This window comes from Peromyscus leucopus, chromosome 22 (genome assembly GCF_004664715.2).
Source record: "Peromyscus leucopus breed LL Stock chromosome 22, UCI_PerLeu_2.1, whole genome shotgun sequence".
NCBI lineage: Eukaryota > Metazoa > Chordata > Mammalia > Rodentia > Cricetidae > Peromyscus > Peromyscus leucopus.
The window spans coordinates 49,600,114-49,615,896 of NC_051081.1; the positions used below are offsets into that span (position 1 = coordinate 49,600,114).

Below are 15,783 nucleotides of genomic sequence, written 5' to 3' on the forward strand. Positions count from 1 at the left end.
GCCCCACAGACTTGCCTACAGGCCAGTCTGATGGAGGCATTTTTATAATTGAGGTTTCTCCTTTCCAGATGACCCCAGCTTGTGTCAAGTCGACAAAAAAACTAACCAGCCAAGGCTGTTTTCCAAGAATTAGTCAGAAAGCACTCAAGTCTCACACTCCATCCACCATCAACCACCCCATAATCTCTACATAAAGATGTCTGGGTACGGGGCTGGGCGTGGTGTGGACCGAGCCCTTAATCCCCACAACTCAAGAGGCAGAGGTAGGTGGATCTCTGTTTGAGGTCAGCCTATTTTTACCTAATGAGTGCCAGGACAGCCAGAGCTACAGAGTGAGACCATGTCTCAAACAAAACAAAACAAAAGTCTACACATGGCTGTGAGGTTCCTGCCCGGAAGTTTAGCTTCTATCTTTTATTCTTCAAGATTCCTGAGAATTTCCCAACTCTCTGGGGGGCAGAGACTCCTCTCTACCCCTAGAAATGATCTTGGGGGCTGCCTGCTGGCTCAGGATAAGCCTGGGCTCGGTTTCGTTTTGTTTTGAGATGGTCTCATGTAGTCCAGACGAGCCTCTCAAACTTGCTATGGATAGCCTGAGATGACCCGGAACTCCTAATCCTCCTGCCTCTGCTTCTTGAGTGCTGGGACATGTGGCATGTGGACATGGGCGTGTGGCATGATGGATGTGGACATGTGGCATGTGGACATGTGGCGTGTGGCATGATGGCATGTGGACATGTGGCATGTGGACATGTGGCATGTGGACATGTGGCATGTGGACATGTGGCGTGTGGCTGAGGCAGTGGAATGGGCATGTGGACATGTGGCATGTGGACATGTGGCATGTGGACATGGGCGTGTGGACATGTGGCATGTGGACATGTGGCATGTGGACATGTGGCATGTGGACATGGGCGTGTGGACATGTGGCATGTGGACATGGGCGTGTGGCATGATGGCCCACTCAGGCTGGGTCTTCCGTCCTCTAATACAGAAGCCAGGACTCCAAATGAGGCTGACATTATACGTGATCTCAGAAAGAACGCGGGCTTTGGCCCGACTCCCGCGCAAGCAAGCACGGCTGAGGAGACAAGTCTGGAGAAACCGTGAAGTCAAGAGTGGCCAGAAAAAGTTGGCTGCTCTCGAGAACACAGGAGCTCCGGCTATATTTAAACTCTGAGTCACATGACTCGACTCCACTTGGGCAGGAGTAAAACATGTTTTCTTTTAAATGATTAAACTGAGTTGAACTTCGTTCAAGAAAAATTTCTTTCCCTCTGGATTTTTTTTTTTTTTTCCGGCTTGAAGAGTTTCAAGATGAGAATTTGTTTTCATAAAGGAAAACTTATGTCAGTCCTTTCTAACCTAGACACATCTGTGCACTTGGAACACCCAAATGTCAGCAAGTCATGCATCTGGCCCCATCCCCTACATCTGGATAATCAAGAGATCCCATTAAAAAGGAGGAAGGAAGAGGAGGGGTGTAAACACTGGCTCCACTCCGGTTCTCATGGTAATACAAACACACGCTCAGCTTTGGTCTCACGTTCATCCCACTTCCAAGGGCACAGAGTTCTAACGTCTACTCCTGCGGTGATTAAAATAGTAAAATCTCACCCCGCAGTTGGGAGACTTTAGCCCCAAATCCCACTTTCCAGTGGGTCTGCCATCCAGTATGGATTGGGGTTATTGGCAGGTCAAAACCAGAGAAAGCTAAACTCAGGATATTTAAATCAACCCTGCCTTGGAAAGTTCTGGAAAGGAAGCAGGCAGAAGATCAGCCCATGGTAGGGTCCAGACTCCTGGGTTGGAGCCTTTCCTACAGTAGATGACATTAATTCACTTAAAAATAAGATCTTTGTTTATTTTAAATAGCCAGGAAAGGAGGAAAGGCTCATGACCAGCAGTACTCCTGCCTCCCCCTTGGGGGATTGTTTTCTTTTTATTCTTCATTTAAATATCCTTTGTTTCTCTAAGGTGATAAGCATTTGGGTTTTTGTTTTTTTTTTTTTTCTGGAGCTCTGTTTGCACACTCTGAGGCTCCGATGATGATGATGATGATGATGATGATGATGTGTGTGTGTGTGTGTGTGTGTGTGTGTGTGTGTGTGTGTGTGGTTGGTGGGCATGTGTACCTTGAGTCTAGTAGGGTCCTGTTCCCTCTTGTTCCGTCTGGGGTCTGATTGCCTAGGCTGGGGCAGTCTAAACGTGAGGAGGCCACTGAAGGGCAGGCTGTTTACTAGATGCACTGAAATATTTGTACTGTCCTGCTTCTACTCTGAGGCTCCAAGAGGTCAAACCACCCAACGGCTCCTCTGGGATCCACAGGAGTTTGGTTAAGTCACCTATATGCTCTCTCTGTCCCCTCAAACAGCCTGCGGGGTCAGTGTCCCATAAAAGCACAAATCTCGGAAGGCAGAGGCAGGAGGATCTCTGAGTTCAAGGCCAGCCTGGTCTACAGAGTGAGTTCCATGATGGCCAGAAACCCTGTCTGGAAAACTAAAAACAAAAGCACAAATCTAGCGGATCCAGGGTCGCCCCAGGCCTGTAGGGAGCCTGGTGTGGGAACTGCTTAAGAAACCAGACCTACACCACCAGGAGACTAAGGAAACCAGAGCCTGCAGTGAACGAACAGGCTACAGCGGCCCCAACCCGAGGCCAGAGAAGGGGTGATGGATGGCCTTTCGACCTCGAAGTTCACCCTGTTCCACCCAGGAGTCTAGCCTTCCACGATCCAACCGCCCCAGGTTCCTGGGCAGCGGTCCCTCCCAGGTTCACACGCCCACCCCAGAGTCTTTGCTCTAGGCCAGGAGAATCTTGTTCCAGGGTCACACCCCTCTAGCGCGCCCCGCCCCGGGCCCTGGTGCAAGCCTCTCAACCCCCGCTCCGCTGGCCACCCTGAGGCTCTCCCCTCCCCTGGACATTCTCTCTTCCTCACACGCCTGGTTCTCCTTTTCATCTCCGTCTCCCGCCCACTTTGCCTCCGCTCTCTCACACCTCTACCCTGAGTCCCCAGCGACCCCCTCTCCTCCAATATTACTCTCCAACCCTGACTCCTGATGCCCCCCTTCCCCTGGCCTTCGGCTCTGCTGCAAGGCATTCCTGTCTTTTATCCCCAGCTCCCTTCAGCCGGTTTCTTGCTCCCCTTGCCCCCAGAATGACTGCCACCCATAAAGCTCCCCTAAACTTCTCCAAGATGATCCCCACACCCTGACTTCTCTCCAAGTCTACCCAGCCCGCGCCCTTTACGGCTCCCATACAACTCTCACTCTGTTCCACCTCCTTCCAGTACAACCCTACCCCGGCCCTCCCATCTCCTGGGGGGTTTCCCGGCCTGACACCCCTACCCTCTCCTCATCCCTCTTACCCTCCTCCCCCCAGGATCACCTTCCTTATTTTCTCCCTGTCCCGGGCACTCCCTCACCCCGCCCCGCAACGCGTCCTTCATCTCCACCCCCATCCCCGAAGCTACCCCCGTCTTTCCCCATCCTCCCATTCCCCCCAGCATCCCCACTTCCCCCACCAGCCTCTGTCTTCTCCAGCCCCCCAGATCACCCTTGCCTCTCCTCTCCATCGCTCCCATCCCCACGACTCCTCCGGCTCATCCCCCACGGCCCCCCATCCCCCGTGACTCCCCACCCCGGTCCATCTCTCCATCGCACACCCCTCCTCAGTCCTCCAGGAGTCCCCCTCCCTGCTCCCCCGCCCCGTCCCGCCCGCCGCGCTCCCGCCCCAGTCCGGCCCGGGCTCCCCGGCTCCCCGGCTGCTGCGCGCTCCAGGCTGGGTGCGCGCCATGGGCAGCGGCAGCAGCCGGAGCGGCCGGATCCCGAGGCGGCGGCGGCGCAGCCCCGACAGGCGCCAGGCGGGCCCTGGAGAGGCAACCTCGGAGGGCGGCACGGCTGACCAGGCCCCGACGGCCGCGACCCAGGAGGAGACCGGCCGCGATCCCCGCCCCGCGACGCCCCCCGGCGGCCGGGAGGAGACCCTGCGCCTGCTGGACCAGTTGCTGGCCGAGTCGGAGGCCTGGGGACCCCGGGAGCCGACCCCACGCGGCTCCGCCCGGCTCCCACCCGCGGTGAGTGTGGGCGCCTGTCCCTCCGGACTCATCACTCTGTAGCCCCAGTGTCCTCCCACCCAGGCCTCCGTTCCTACTGTCCCCTCTGTCCCCAGCTAAACCAGTGTGCGCCCCCACCCACCCAGTCCGTCCTAGGGCGTTGTGCCCCTTCCTTACCCCACCCCTGCATATTCTCACTCTGCCTCCTCGGTGGGTGCCCGCTACTGTCTCTATTTCGGGGGTGACTCACAGGCACAGCCTTAAAGGACCGAGTACAAACAACAGTTGGCAGAAACACCTAGAACTTTCTTCTGGTCCAGGGCTCGCCTCCCCGTCTCAGTGGGGCTGCATGCAACCCCGGCTGCAGCATCCTTGCCGCTCAGGTGGGAAGTGACCCGCAAGGGAGGGCCCCGCCTCGGCCATCAGGCGGCACAGGGGGATGGGAGGAGGCGGGAAGTGGGTGGACCACCTGCCAAAGAGTGGTTCGAAAACGCCCTGCCGCGTCGTCGGACGCGTCCGGATCTTTGGCTTGCAATTCCCAAGTTGCAAGCTTTTTTTAAGATGCGTTGACTTCTTTGGGCTTCATTCTCCTCTCTTGCTGAACACTTGTAACGACACCCGCGCCGTTCTAGAAAAACAAAGAAAAAACCAGCGCTCTGGTTTGGCACGTCTTGGCGGCTACAGAGCTAAAATTCAGAACCGTCTTAGCGGCTCCTGGCTGGGAGAGGAGGCCAGAGGCAGTGTCCAGCCGTAGCCGGAGGCTTCGCTGCCGGCTGCAGAGGCAGACAGAATGTCTTCTCGGGCCGGGCTACCAGGAAAGGCCACTGGAATGGTGGGAAGACCCCTCAGCCCCACCAGGAACAGAGCTCTGTCCCATATCCCTCCTCCCCGCTGCCCCGTGGAGGTTCACAACAGGAAAAGGGAGCCGTAGTGAGACGGACTGAATTATATAACGGGATTCCTCTAAGACTACATCAGCCTGCAGTTACGTAACACCAACCAAGAACAAACAGTCGGGGATTTTGACATTGCAAGGACACCAGTTTTCAGTGTCTTTCTCAAGTGCTTGGGGAACTTCAAAAGTTTGGAAATGAATGGATTTTTCCCAGTCTTGCTGAGTATCAGCAGGAAGAGCCTCAGAAGACAGGAACTCCCGGATACCGCAATAGCCCCTGGTAAGTGGGGCTTGCTTTAGGTCTTAGGGACAAAGACAGGTGCCCAGAGCGCTGGCCTGGGATCCAGGGGGGAGGAAGGTCCAAAGATCAAGTATAGAATGGGGTGGTGAGAAGTCAGTCCGATGAGTCCACAGGAGGGGTGACTTCTTTAGTCCGAAGTGGTCAGAGGACAAGAGCAGAGAAGCGGGGGGCGGGCTCTGTGTACCCTGACGATGGTGGTACACTAGCTGGGGTGTAGCTGCAGAGATCTTCAGCATCGATGTCTTGCTATATCAGGAGGTGTAGACTCTACTGAGGAAGACGTGAGTATTTGAAGGCTGAAGGGAGCATGGTTTTGTGTTGTTGGAGAGACGTCTCAACACAGGAGAGGGGTGAATCAGACAGAGGAAGGCTTGGGGCACCACGATCCACCAGGGTTACGCTGGCTGTCCAGCTGACCAGGTTCTGGACCCGAGCAGTAGCAGAGAGAGAGAGGTATGAGATTAGGTTCAAGAAATAGCCGGGCGGTGGTGGCGCACGCCTTTAATCCCAGCACTCGGGAGGCAGAGGCAGGTGGATCTCTGTGAGTTTGAGGTCAGCCTAGGCTACCAAGCAAGTTCCAGGAAAGGTGCAAAGCTACATAAAGAAACCTTGTCTCGAAAAAACAAAAAAACAAAACAAAAACAAAAAACAGAGAGAGAGAGAGAGAGAAGAAATAAACTGTGTGCCAGGTGAGTGGTGGCACACACCTTTAATCCCAGCTCAGCACTCAGGAGACAGAGGTAGGTGGATCTCTGTGAGTTTGAGGCCAGCTTGGTCTACAGAGTGAGTTCTAGGACAGCGAGGGCTACACAGAAAAACCTGCTTGAGAAAAAGAAAGAAAAGTCATAGACAAATCTTAAAAGGTCTTATTAATAAAAACAAACCCAGAGCCAGGTATTGGGGTGAAGGCTGAAAGATCAGAGAGACAGAACAAGTCACATCCAACCTCACCTTGCCGACTTCTCAGCTGATCTTGTTTCCTCAAACTGGAAGCCTCTGAGTCCTCATCCAAATGGATCTCAGCTGAACTGCTGCTAAAAGCCTAAAAGCTTAAAAAGACCTCTAGTCCTGGTCCTCATGCCTTATATACCTTTCTGCTTCCTGCCATCACTTCCTGGCATTAAAGGCGTGTGTCTTTCCTGAGCAAGACATGAGATCTCAAGTCCTGGGACTAAAGGTGTGTGTGCCACCGGTGATGCCTGGCTTCTAAGTCTATCTAGTGTCTGTTCGGGTCTGACCCCAGATAAGTTTATTGGGGTGCACAGTATATCAACCACAGGAAGTGTGAAGTCAAAGCAGTGGCTACTCTTTGGGGGGGGGGGATACCTCAGATGTGTCCCCTGTGCCGTGACTGTTTCTCAAACTAATGAATGAATCCCAGAGTCCTAGGAGACAAAACCAGGAAATGAGGCCCCTGCCTCTAAAAACACTGCACGTGCTAAAGCTTGGTACCCATGCTTCTGTCTTCTGAGCTGTGTAACTGGCCTACATCTGCTCACATCTGCAGCTGACTCCTTCAGGAGGAGCTGTACATATTTTTTTCTCTTTCTTTTTTGTTTTTTCAAGACAGGGTTTCTCTGTGTAGCCCTGGCTGTCCTGGAACTCACTCTGTAGACCAAGCTGACCTCATACTCAGAGATCTGCCTGCCTCTGCCTCCCCAGTGCTGGGATTAAAGGCGTGCGCCACCACCGCCTGGCTAATATATTTTATTTTTTAATGACACAATAATTGTACTTATTTATGGAGTACAAGATCAAAAAAAGCTGGGATTACAGGTGTGTGCCACTATGCCTAGCTATTTAGGAATTTTTTGAGGCTAGATTTATTTGTTTTGGTTTTGTCAAATTGAGGGTTATAAGAAAAAAATCAAAAGTAAGATAATCTTATTAACTATCTTATTTTAGGTATGTGTATTTATGTCTGTTTCAAATTGTTCTACTAAACCATCTCATAAACAGGTGTTTTCCCTGCATGTATCCTTCCATGTTTTAAGGGACGTGAGATGGTTTGCCAAATTCCTGTTTTTTAAGTCATGGCCCTACACCCCTCTCCTGTTATCATTCTGGATTAATTTTTAATCTCATGGCCACATGAAGTGCCCAAGGCAGAAATCCTTTCCCAGCGTCAGTAGATCTCAGACATCAGGGGTATTAGTTGAAGATCTGAAACTTTAAACTCTACAGAATGGGAAAGCTAGAGAAATCTAGGGATTGGAATCGGTGGTTTTTAAAGTCATTTAGTGATTTTGAAGAACACAGCAGCGCCCCCTCAATCAGCGGTCTCTTGCTGGGTCAAACCAGCTATCGGATACGGGTTCATCCATGGAGGGGGGAGCAGGGGACTGCAGTGTTCTCCTGCCTTTTCAAATGTTTGTGGCAGGGCCCTGCTGGGGGAAGGTCACAGACAGAGCTCTGCTAGGTCACCAACTCTCGGCACTGTCTCAGTCCCAGAGTCGATGGCTGCACTGGTGACATTTGAGGGCACTTTTAGAGAAGACTTTGGTTCAGTACCAACACCATCTATTCAGCGCTTTCCGTACTGGGATAGGAACTCCATTATCCCCCCACACACACCCCAACTTCCCAACCCCCAGTCAGTGGTGGCCTAGGGAAGTCATGAAGAGCATTGCCATCCCTGAGAGAGTATATAGATCTTTCTTCACAAGCCTGCGTGGAATAGTGAGACCTTCTTTTGGAGCTCAGTGACATTTCATTCGCTGCTTTGGGATTTACTGTAGCCGAGGCGGACTGGGGGAGTCTCGCTGTGGCCACCAGCCAAGACTTTCGGGTGAGCATGGCTTGCCCTGCGGTGGAATGCGAGGTGAGGAAGCTATAGAAAGGAGCTCGCAGCTGCGGAGTCGACTCACCAGAAGGACCTGCAGATGCTGGAGTCACAGCCCAAGCAAAACCAAGACCTCCTAGACAGTACCAGGGTGTCTGCAGTCAAGACCAGAGCAGAGATCACGCCCGGAAACAGCATGAAGTGGTGTGTTGACCCACCTCAAGAAGAGTGAAACATGGGGTTGACTCACACAGTGCTGGGGAGGCCACGGAGGGAGTCCACGCCGCACCAGGGAGGCTCTGAGGAAGGAATGCCCCATAGGAAAGACAGCAAGCAGCTGAGCACCGTCAGGGAGTAAACCCCAGCCAGAAGTCTCCTCAGTGCATCAGATGGTGCTCCAGGGGCCAGCCTTGATGAAAGGATGGCACATTCCACCAGGAAACCCCAGAAGTGGGAAACTACTTCCACGGTCTTTCAAAGCCAGTTCCTTTGAAACTGGGGAGACACAGGTGGCCTTGACCCCTCCATGGTGGTCTCTGTTCTGTTAGGGTAAGGAATGGAGTCGCATGCACCTCGCTTCCTATTGGGAGTTGGAGGTTGTTATAGAGGGCTGAGGCTTTCAGGGAAGCCACAGGAACACTTCCTATGAGGCCACTAACACTGACCACCGTGGTGGAAGACCAGTGCCCTCTGGTGGTGAAGAGTGGAGCTTGACTGGCAGAATCTTGAAATCTGCCCGCTGGTGGATTGATTAGAGTTACTGGAGGTCCCCTTAATGCTTTTCTGTCTGTCAATGTGTTGACGTGTCCACCGTAAAACAAACTAACAACCCCCCGGATCAAACCAACCACCACCGCCGGTCTGGTAATGTGTATTTTACCACAGGTAAAGTGGTTTCTTTTCTGGGTGTTTTGGTTTTTTTTTGGTATTTGAGACAGGGTCTTGCGTAGCTCAGGCTGGCCCTATATTCCCTTTGTAGCTGAAAATGGCTTTGAACTCCTGATCCCCCTGCCTCAGCTTCCTGAGTGCTGGGATTACCAGTGTGTGACACTAGTCTCAGCTAGACTTGACAATATTATTTACTTATTTGTGAGTGTATGTGCCTGTGTGTGTTTATATGCACCATATGCATGCGGGTGCCTGTGTGTGTTTATATGCACCACATGCATGCGGGTGCCTGCGGAGCCAGAAGGCAGGACTAGATCCCCTGGGCTGGAGTTACAGGCAGTTCTGAGCTGATATGGAGATGCTGTAACCAAACCCAGGTACTCTGTGGGAGCGGCACACACTTATTCTTAACTGCTATATTAAGGCTCTCTAGAATAACAGGACTTATAGAATGAGTCTACTTTTCTCCATATAAAAAGGGGGATTTATTGGAGTCACTTACAGACCATGCTCCAACTAATCCAACAATGGCAGGCTATGAACAGAAAGTCCTAGACTCTAGAAGTGGCTCAGTCCGCCAGACTGGAGGTCTCAGCTGGTCTTCAGTAGGCTCTGGAATTCCAAAGAAGCAGGCTCTGATGCCAGTGAAGGAAAGGACCTGTTAGCAAGGCAAGAGCAAGCAGGCAAAGGGCAAAAGCTTCCTTCTTCCATGTCCTCAGATAGGCTTTCCAGCAGAAGGTGTGGCCCAGATTAGAGGTGTGCCTTCCTGCCTCAAGAGCTGGATCAAAGGCAATGTGTCTTCTTACCTCAGAGATCCAGGCTAGAAGGAGATTCACCCTCTTCAAACCAAACAACAAGAAATCTCTCACAGGTGTGCCCTCCACTTCTGGATTGTAGTTCGTTCCAGATGTAGTCAGGTTGACAACCAAGAATAGCCATCACAATTACTGAGCAATCTCTCCACCAACCCTATCTAGCTTAAAACAAGAAACTTTCAAATATCTCTGGGGAGTGAGAAAAGTACCTGCTGTATAAACATGAAGACCCATGGAAAAGCCAGGGGTGGTGTGCCCCTGTAACCACGGTGCTCTGGGGACTGACCAGTGGTGGTGTGCACCTGTAACCACGGTGTCTGGGGACTGACCAGGGGTGGTGCTGTGCCCCTGTAACCACGGTGTCTGGGGACTGACCAGGGGTGGTGCTGTGCCCCTGTAACCACGGTGTCTGGGGACTGACCAGGGGTGGTGTGGTGTGCACCTGTAACCACGGTGTCTGGGGACTGACCAGGGGTGGTGGGGTGGTGTGCCCCTGTAACCACGGTGTCTGGGGACTGACCAGGGGTGTTGTGCACCTGTAACCACGGTGTCTGGGGACTGACCAGGGGTGGTGGGGTGTGCACCTGTAACCACGGTGTCTGGGGACTGACCAGGGGTGGTGAGCACCTGTAACCACGGTGCTCTGGGGACTGACCAGGGGTGCTGATGAAAACCTATAAAGACGATGCTCTGGGGATTGAGAAAGGGATCCCTGGAGCTCACTGGCCAGGCAGTTTAGCCAAGCTTTGAACTCTAGGCTAAAAACACAAACAAAACAGAAAAGTAGAGTTATAGAGGAATACACTTGACTTCAGCCTGCCCCGCACATACATGCACACACACCTCTACCTGCTTGAGCACACACACACACACACACACACACACACACACACACACACACACACACTTTTCCACAGAACAGGCAACAGTTGATAAACTGAATGTCTGAAAAAAGTTTTAGTTTATGCTGATGGATTCTAGAATTAGAATTACGGCTCTCGCACATCCTTGGAACACTGTGACTACAGTCTGCGAGTGCCGCTGCCTACTGCTATCTGTCTCGTCCTCTCATTCCTGACTCTAGGTGGCCAGACTTTACCTGAGCTTTCTGTCCTAAGAAGCTTTTAGAGTCTTTTCCTCTTGTCTTTGCATCACTGTCCCTTCAAACTGCTCTAGCAAAATGCCTTAGGCTAGGCTGCTTGTGTGCAATGGAAATAGTGTTCACAGTTCTTTCTAAAAATAATAATTGTTTAGTTGTTTAAGTAAACATACACATGTATATTTTGAGACAAGTTCTTACTTTTTTTGTTTTGTTTTGTTTTTGAAGACAGGATTTCTCTGTGTAGTTCTGGTGCCTGTCTTGGATCTCAAGACAGAGATCCGCCTGGCTCTGCCTCCCGAGTGCTGGGATTAAAGGCGTGAGCCACTGCTACCCGGCCAGTCTCAGTTTTCTTGACTGTAAAATGGGTAACTGGAGCTCCAGAGTTGGAGAGAACCTTCCCCATTCTGATGTTTGCAGTCCGTGATTTAAACATGGTAACTGCTCTCTTCCCCATAAAGTCAGAGTGTTAATCAAGTTTTTATACCTCTTTTTTGTTGTTTTTTATTCTTCTGGGGGGTCCCACTACCCAGCTCCCAAATAAATTCAGACATGGAGGCTTATTTTTAATTATAAATGCCCGGACTTAGCTCAGCTTAGTTTCTTGCCAGCTTTCCTTAACTTTAGTTTATCGCATCCACCTTTCGCCTCTGGGCTTTTCCTGTTCTCTTACTTCTGTAAATCTTACTCTTACTCCGGGCTTGCTGTGTAGCTGGGTGGCTGGCCCCTGATGTCCTCCTCCTTCTCTGGCTCCTCCTTTTCACTCCCCTTTCCAGGTTTCCCCTTCTATATATACTCTCCCCTGCCAGCCCCGGCTTTCCTTTCTCCTGCCTTTCTATTGGCCGTTCAGCTCTTTATTAGCCAATCAGGTGTTTTAGACAGGCACAGTAACACAGCTTCACAGAGTCAAACACATGCAGCATAAACAAAAGCAACACGCCTTAAAATAATATTCTACACCACCTCTTCCTTTCCTCCTGTTCAAGGTGTCCCCAGAAAAGAAGATTAAGGACACCCCGGAAGACAGCTGTGCCTCTGGGTAAGTATGGAAAGGGGTTTCATGTCCTCCACAAGCCCACAGTGTTGTGATACAGCATGTGGGACGCCTTGACAGGCTGGGCCAAGGTGCCCCGAGGGTGAGGGAGATGCACCATGAAGACATGGCAGCGGGCTGCAGTGTGGACCCGTGGAAAGCTATCCACGCCATGCAGGCGCAGCATCCACGTGCAAAGTTTTATTAGAGGGGGAGGGGAGAGGGAATAGAGAGAAAAAGAGGAAAAGAGAGAGGGAGAAAAGGAGAGAAAGGAAAGCAGAGGTGCAGAGAGAGGGAGAGGAGGAGGAGGAGGGGGAGATGCAGTCCTTCCTTCTTACTGATGGAGACTGGTCCAGGGCCATAGGGCTCCTGTGCACCAAAGCCAACTGAGCTCTGCCCTCCTCCAAAGCATCTGGATGTTCCCCTTTGCCCCATAGACATCGTAGGAAAGACAGATGCTTCGACAGCAGGCTGATCTCAGGATCCCAAACAGCAGTACCCAGGTCTCTCACTCTGTGTTTTGGGAGAAGTATGTATACAGAGCCCCAGATGCTGGTCTCGGAAGGTCAGCCAGGAGCCTTGGATGGACCATGGCATCTAGCTTGTCCTGCCTCACTTTCATTGTAGGTCTTGATGGGTAAAATGGGGGGACAGAGGCAGATATGGGTGAAGATGATCGTGTCCATGTGTTGGGTAGGAAAGAGATTCAGGAGTCTCCTCGAGCAGAGGTTTTTGGTTTGGTTGTTAGGATGGACCACTTAAAGACCACCACGTGGTTGCTAGAGGAAATAGGAGTTTGAAGGTGATACCCACCCTTATCTGCGTTTCTCACCCACAGAGCCCCAGGCAGCAGCCACAAGAGACCGGAGGGGCAGTCGGCCATCTCCTACGATTACTCCGAAGAGGAGCTGATGGCGAGCATCGAGAGGGAGTACTGTCGCTGAGCTGGCCGAGCAGCCCTGGGCACCACCGACCAGGCCTGGCAGGCCTGTGAGCTGGGCGAGTCAGAGGGTACCACCACCGTGCCCTGCCTGTGGCCCAGCCAGAGCGAACCCACTTCTTGAATACAGCCATCTTTCCAAACTGATTTTTAAAGGTTCTCCGTCAGAGTCCTGGACCAAGATTAAGAAGAAGCAGGTCCTGGGTCATGGGTGTGTGAACACCAGCTCCCACACAGGGGTAGCCTGGTTGTGTGGTTCCCCTGAACCTTTCTATTTACTCCTTTTCCAGGAGGGGAAAGGTCAACCCCTCTTGGCATCTGTGTGTGCCACAGGCTTCTAGAAGGTTTCACCAAGGTATGTTCTTGGTCTTCACGGAGAGTTCTCCAGAGGGAGACAGTGGATTCCATGTATATCAGTTTCCACTTGCTCACAAAAGAGCCTGAGTGTATGGCTGACCGGCAGATCCCGAGCACCGAGGTCTAGATGGATCCAGAGACTGCATTTCCAACAGCGTAGCGGTCAGGGCAAGCTGCAGGTGCAAGGACCGAGTGCCTGCATTTCAGACTGTCCCTCTGCTCTGCCCTTCCTCATGCTGGAGGCTCCTCCCACAGCACACCAGCCTCCCCTGCTTGGATGTCGTAGGAAGAGAGCGTGGGCTGGGATCCACAGACTGCTCTGGCATCCCAGTATTACGTGAGCTTGTGGTGGGGATGCAGAGCTCATCGATTCTCTCTCTGGGCCTCAGTTTCTCTCTGGGGGAGAATCCTCGAGGTTCTTGAAGACCTTTCAAGCCCTATCCGTCGGGCGGCTCTATCTCCCAGCCCTTCATCTCCCAGCAGCCACTGTGCCTTCTCCATCCTGCTGAGTGCAGGATCGCTCGGATGACGGGAGCTGGGAGAGCGAGCCCAGGTCTTCATGGCAACTGTTCTCCAGTTTCCCTTTGGCTGGCAGTCTGGCTGTGGACCTCTTCTCCTCCTCCCTGCTCGGGTGGAAGACAGACACAGTAATGAGGCCAGCAGAGCCTTCAGACATTCCCAGTGGGCAGATGGGAAATACTGAGAGTCTATGGGAAGGAGGGGAGGGCTTGGGTGGGTCCTGTAGGGTGTGTGGATGCACCGGGACAGCCGTCGAGGGTGCGGCAGGAAGGGTTCACAAATCGGGAGTGGTGGTGCACGATTACCACCAAGTAGATATCAGGCCAAGGCGAGAGGACTATTGAGAGGCTACATAGTGAATGCAAGACCAGCCCAAACCGCTTAGTGAGATTCCGTGTCAGAACACAGTAGAGAAGGAGGGCATGGGGGCAGCTTTGGCCGAGGCCACAGCAGGCCTCAGTTTATGTTACATTCCCCTGCCAAACAGCGGCCTCCCCCGGTACCACACCTCTCCTGAGAACTGCCACCAGCCTGAGTCTCCTCAGAGCTCAGCCTGGACTGGCCAAGGAAGAATGGTCACCAGGACTGTCCCCACACCCAGAGTCCTGTGCTGTTACCCGCAAATGACTCCACCAACGGTGACGACTTGACAAGCGTGCCTTTGAGTTCGAAGCTGGGAGCCCAGAGCCATGCATGGGGTGTCTACCAGCTGGCTGAGCATGAGGTCAAAACCTCCCAGAGCCGGAAGCCGCATCGCACCCAAGCTCAAAGCACTGCTTTTGATATGAAGATGAGAGCAGTTTCTATTTTAATATGTTAGCCCAAATATTACAAATGCTTGTTTTAAAAGAGGTTAAAATGTTACCTTTTTTTTACCGAAGGACGAATCAGGCTTTGAGCTTGATGTTGCAACTTTTACAGCTTATACGGTGTGTTTGAATAGGCACATTCAATTCATAATTCACATAATTCATCTGATTAAGAGAATGATGGGGGCCTGGCGGTGGTGGCGCACACCTTTAATCCCAGCACTTGGGAGACAGATCCACAGAGGCAGGTGGATCTCTGTGAGTTCGAGGTCAGCTTGGTCTACAAAGGGAGTTCCAGGACAGCCAGGACTACACAGAGAAACTCCGTCTCAGAAAACAAACAAATGTACATCCCTCAGTTCCAAGGATGTCCTGAGCAGTGGCTAGCCAGAGCAAGTGTGTGCCACCCAAAGTGAGCTGTGGTCCTGGGGAAACTGAGGCTCTGGAGAGGCTGGTCCTGCAAGAGGTGGGGTTGGGTACACTGCAGCCCACAGGAGCACTCCCTGTACTGCCCGGGTGCCAGGTACACACCCATGTCCCATCCTGCACAGCTGCCTATCGGTTGGCTGCCCATGCTGTTTTCCCAGCCACGAGCCCAGCTCTAAGCAGAGGGTAGGATCTGCCCCCACACAGCATGAGCTGACCCTGGTTCTCATCACAGAATGTCTAAGTAACCAGACAGCCACCGCTCTGCAGCAGATTTCCCCCAAGATGTGCCAAGGCTGTGTTTGAGAAAACTCCGAGCCCTTCCAGTCAGAAATCATGGGTAGGCTTTCTGGACAGAGGGGCAGAGCTTTGAGACACCCCCAGGGTTTGTGTTCATGGGGGGGTCTTGGCACAGCTTGGAAGGGACCTCCCACACTAGCAGGGATTGGCCAAAACTACCTGGAACAAGCTTTTTTTTTTTTTTTTTTTTTTTTTTTTTTTTTTTTTTTTTTTTGGTTTTTGGAGACAGGGTTTCTCTGTGTAGCTTTGCATCTTTCCTGGAATTCCCTTTGGAGACCAGGCTGGCCTCGAACTCACAGAGATCCGCCTGCCTCTGCCTCCCGAGTGCTGGGATTAAAGGCGTGCGCTACTACCAGCCCAGCTCTGGAACAAGCTTTTAGCACCCTCTTTTCTGATGTTTCCAATTCCCAGAAGCAGTTTATTTCCTGGAATGATGCCCAGGTCCCTGCCTGGGAGTCCTACCCTACCCCTGGTAGATTCTGGGATTCATGAATGAATGTCACTATGTCACTGTCCCCTGACAAAGGCTACCCCACCCACCCACCCACCACCCACCCCCGCCTCA

General features: G+C 52.3%; 1 protein-coding gene across 1 annotated transcript; it reads left to right on the top strand.

The window, feature by feature from the left end:
- Window positions 1–3,751: 3,751 nt before the first annotated feature.
- Cys1 (cystin 1) lies at window positions 3,752–14,535 on the top strand. The gene is made up of 3 exons (XM_028877698.2): window positions 3,752–4,075; window positions 11,821–11,873; window positions 12,706–14,535. Exons 1-3 carry the CDS (start codon window positions 3,794–3,796, stop codon window positions 12,809–12,811), a joined length of 441 nt encoding a protein of 146 aa, XP_028733531.1. The 5' UTR covers window positions 3,752–3,793; the 3' UTR covers window positions 12,812–14,535.
- The last annotated feature ends 1,248 nt before the right edge of the window (window positions 14,536–15,783 follow it).

Bases quoted from the DNA above. Each gene is read 5' to 3' on its own strand.
- Cys1 (XM_028877698.2), top strand. From the start codon at position 3,794: ATGGGCAGCGGCAGCAGCCGGAGCGGCCGGATCCCGAGGCGGCGGCGG. The intron at 4,076-11,820 runs GTGAGTGTGGGC...CTCCTGTTCAAG, and splicing joins CCGCCCGGCTCCCACCCGCG to GTGTCCCCAGAAAAGAAGAT. The intron at 11,874-12,705 runs GTAAGTATGGAA...TCTCACCCACAG, and splicing joins GAAGACAGCTGTGCCTCTGG to AGCCCCAGGCAGCAGCCACA.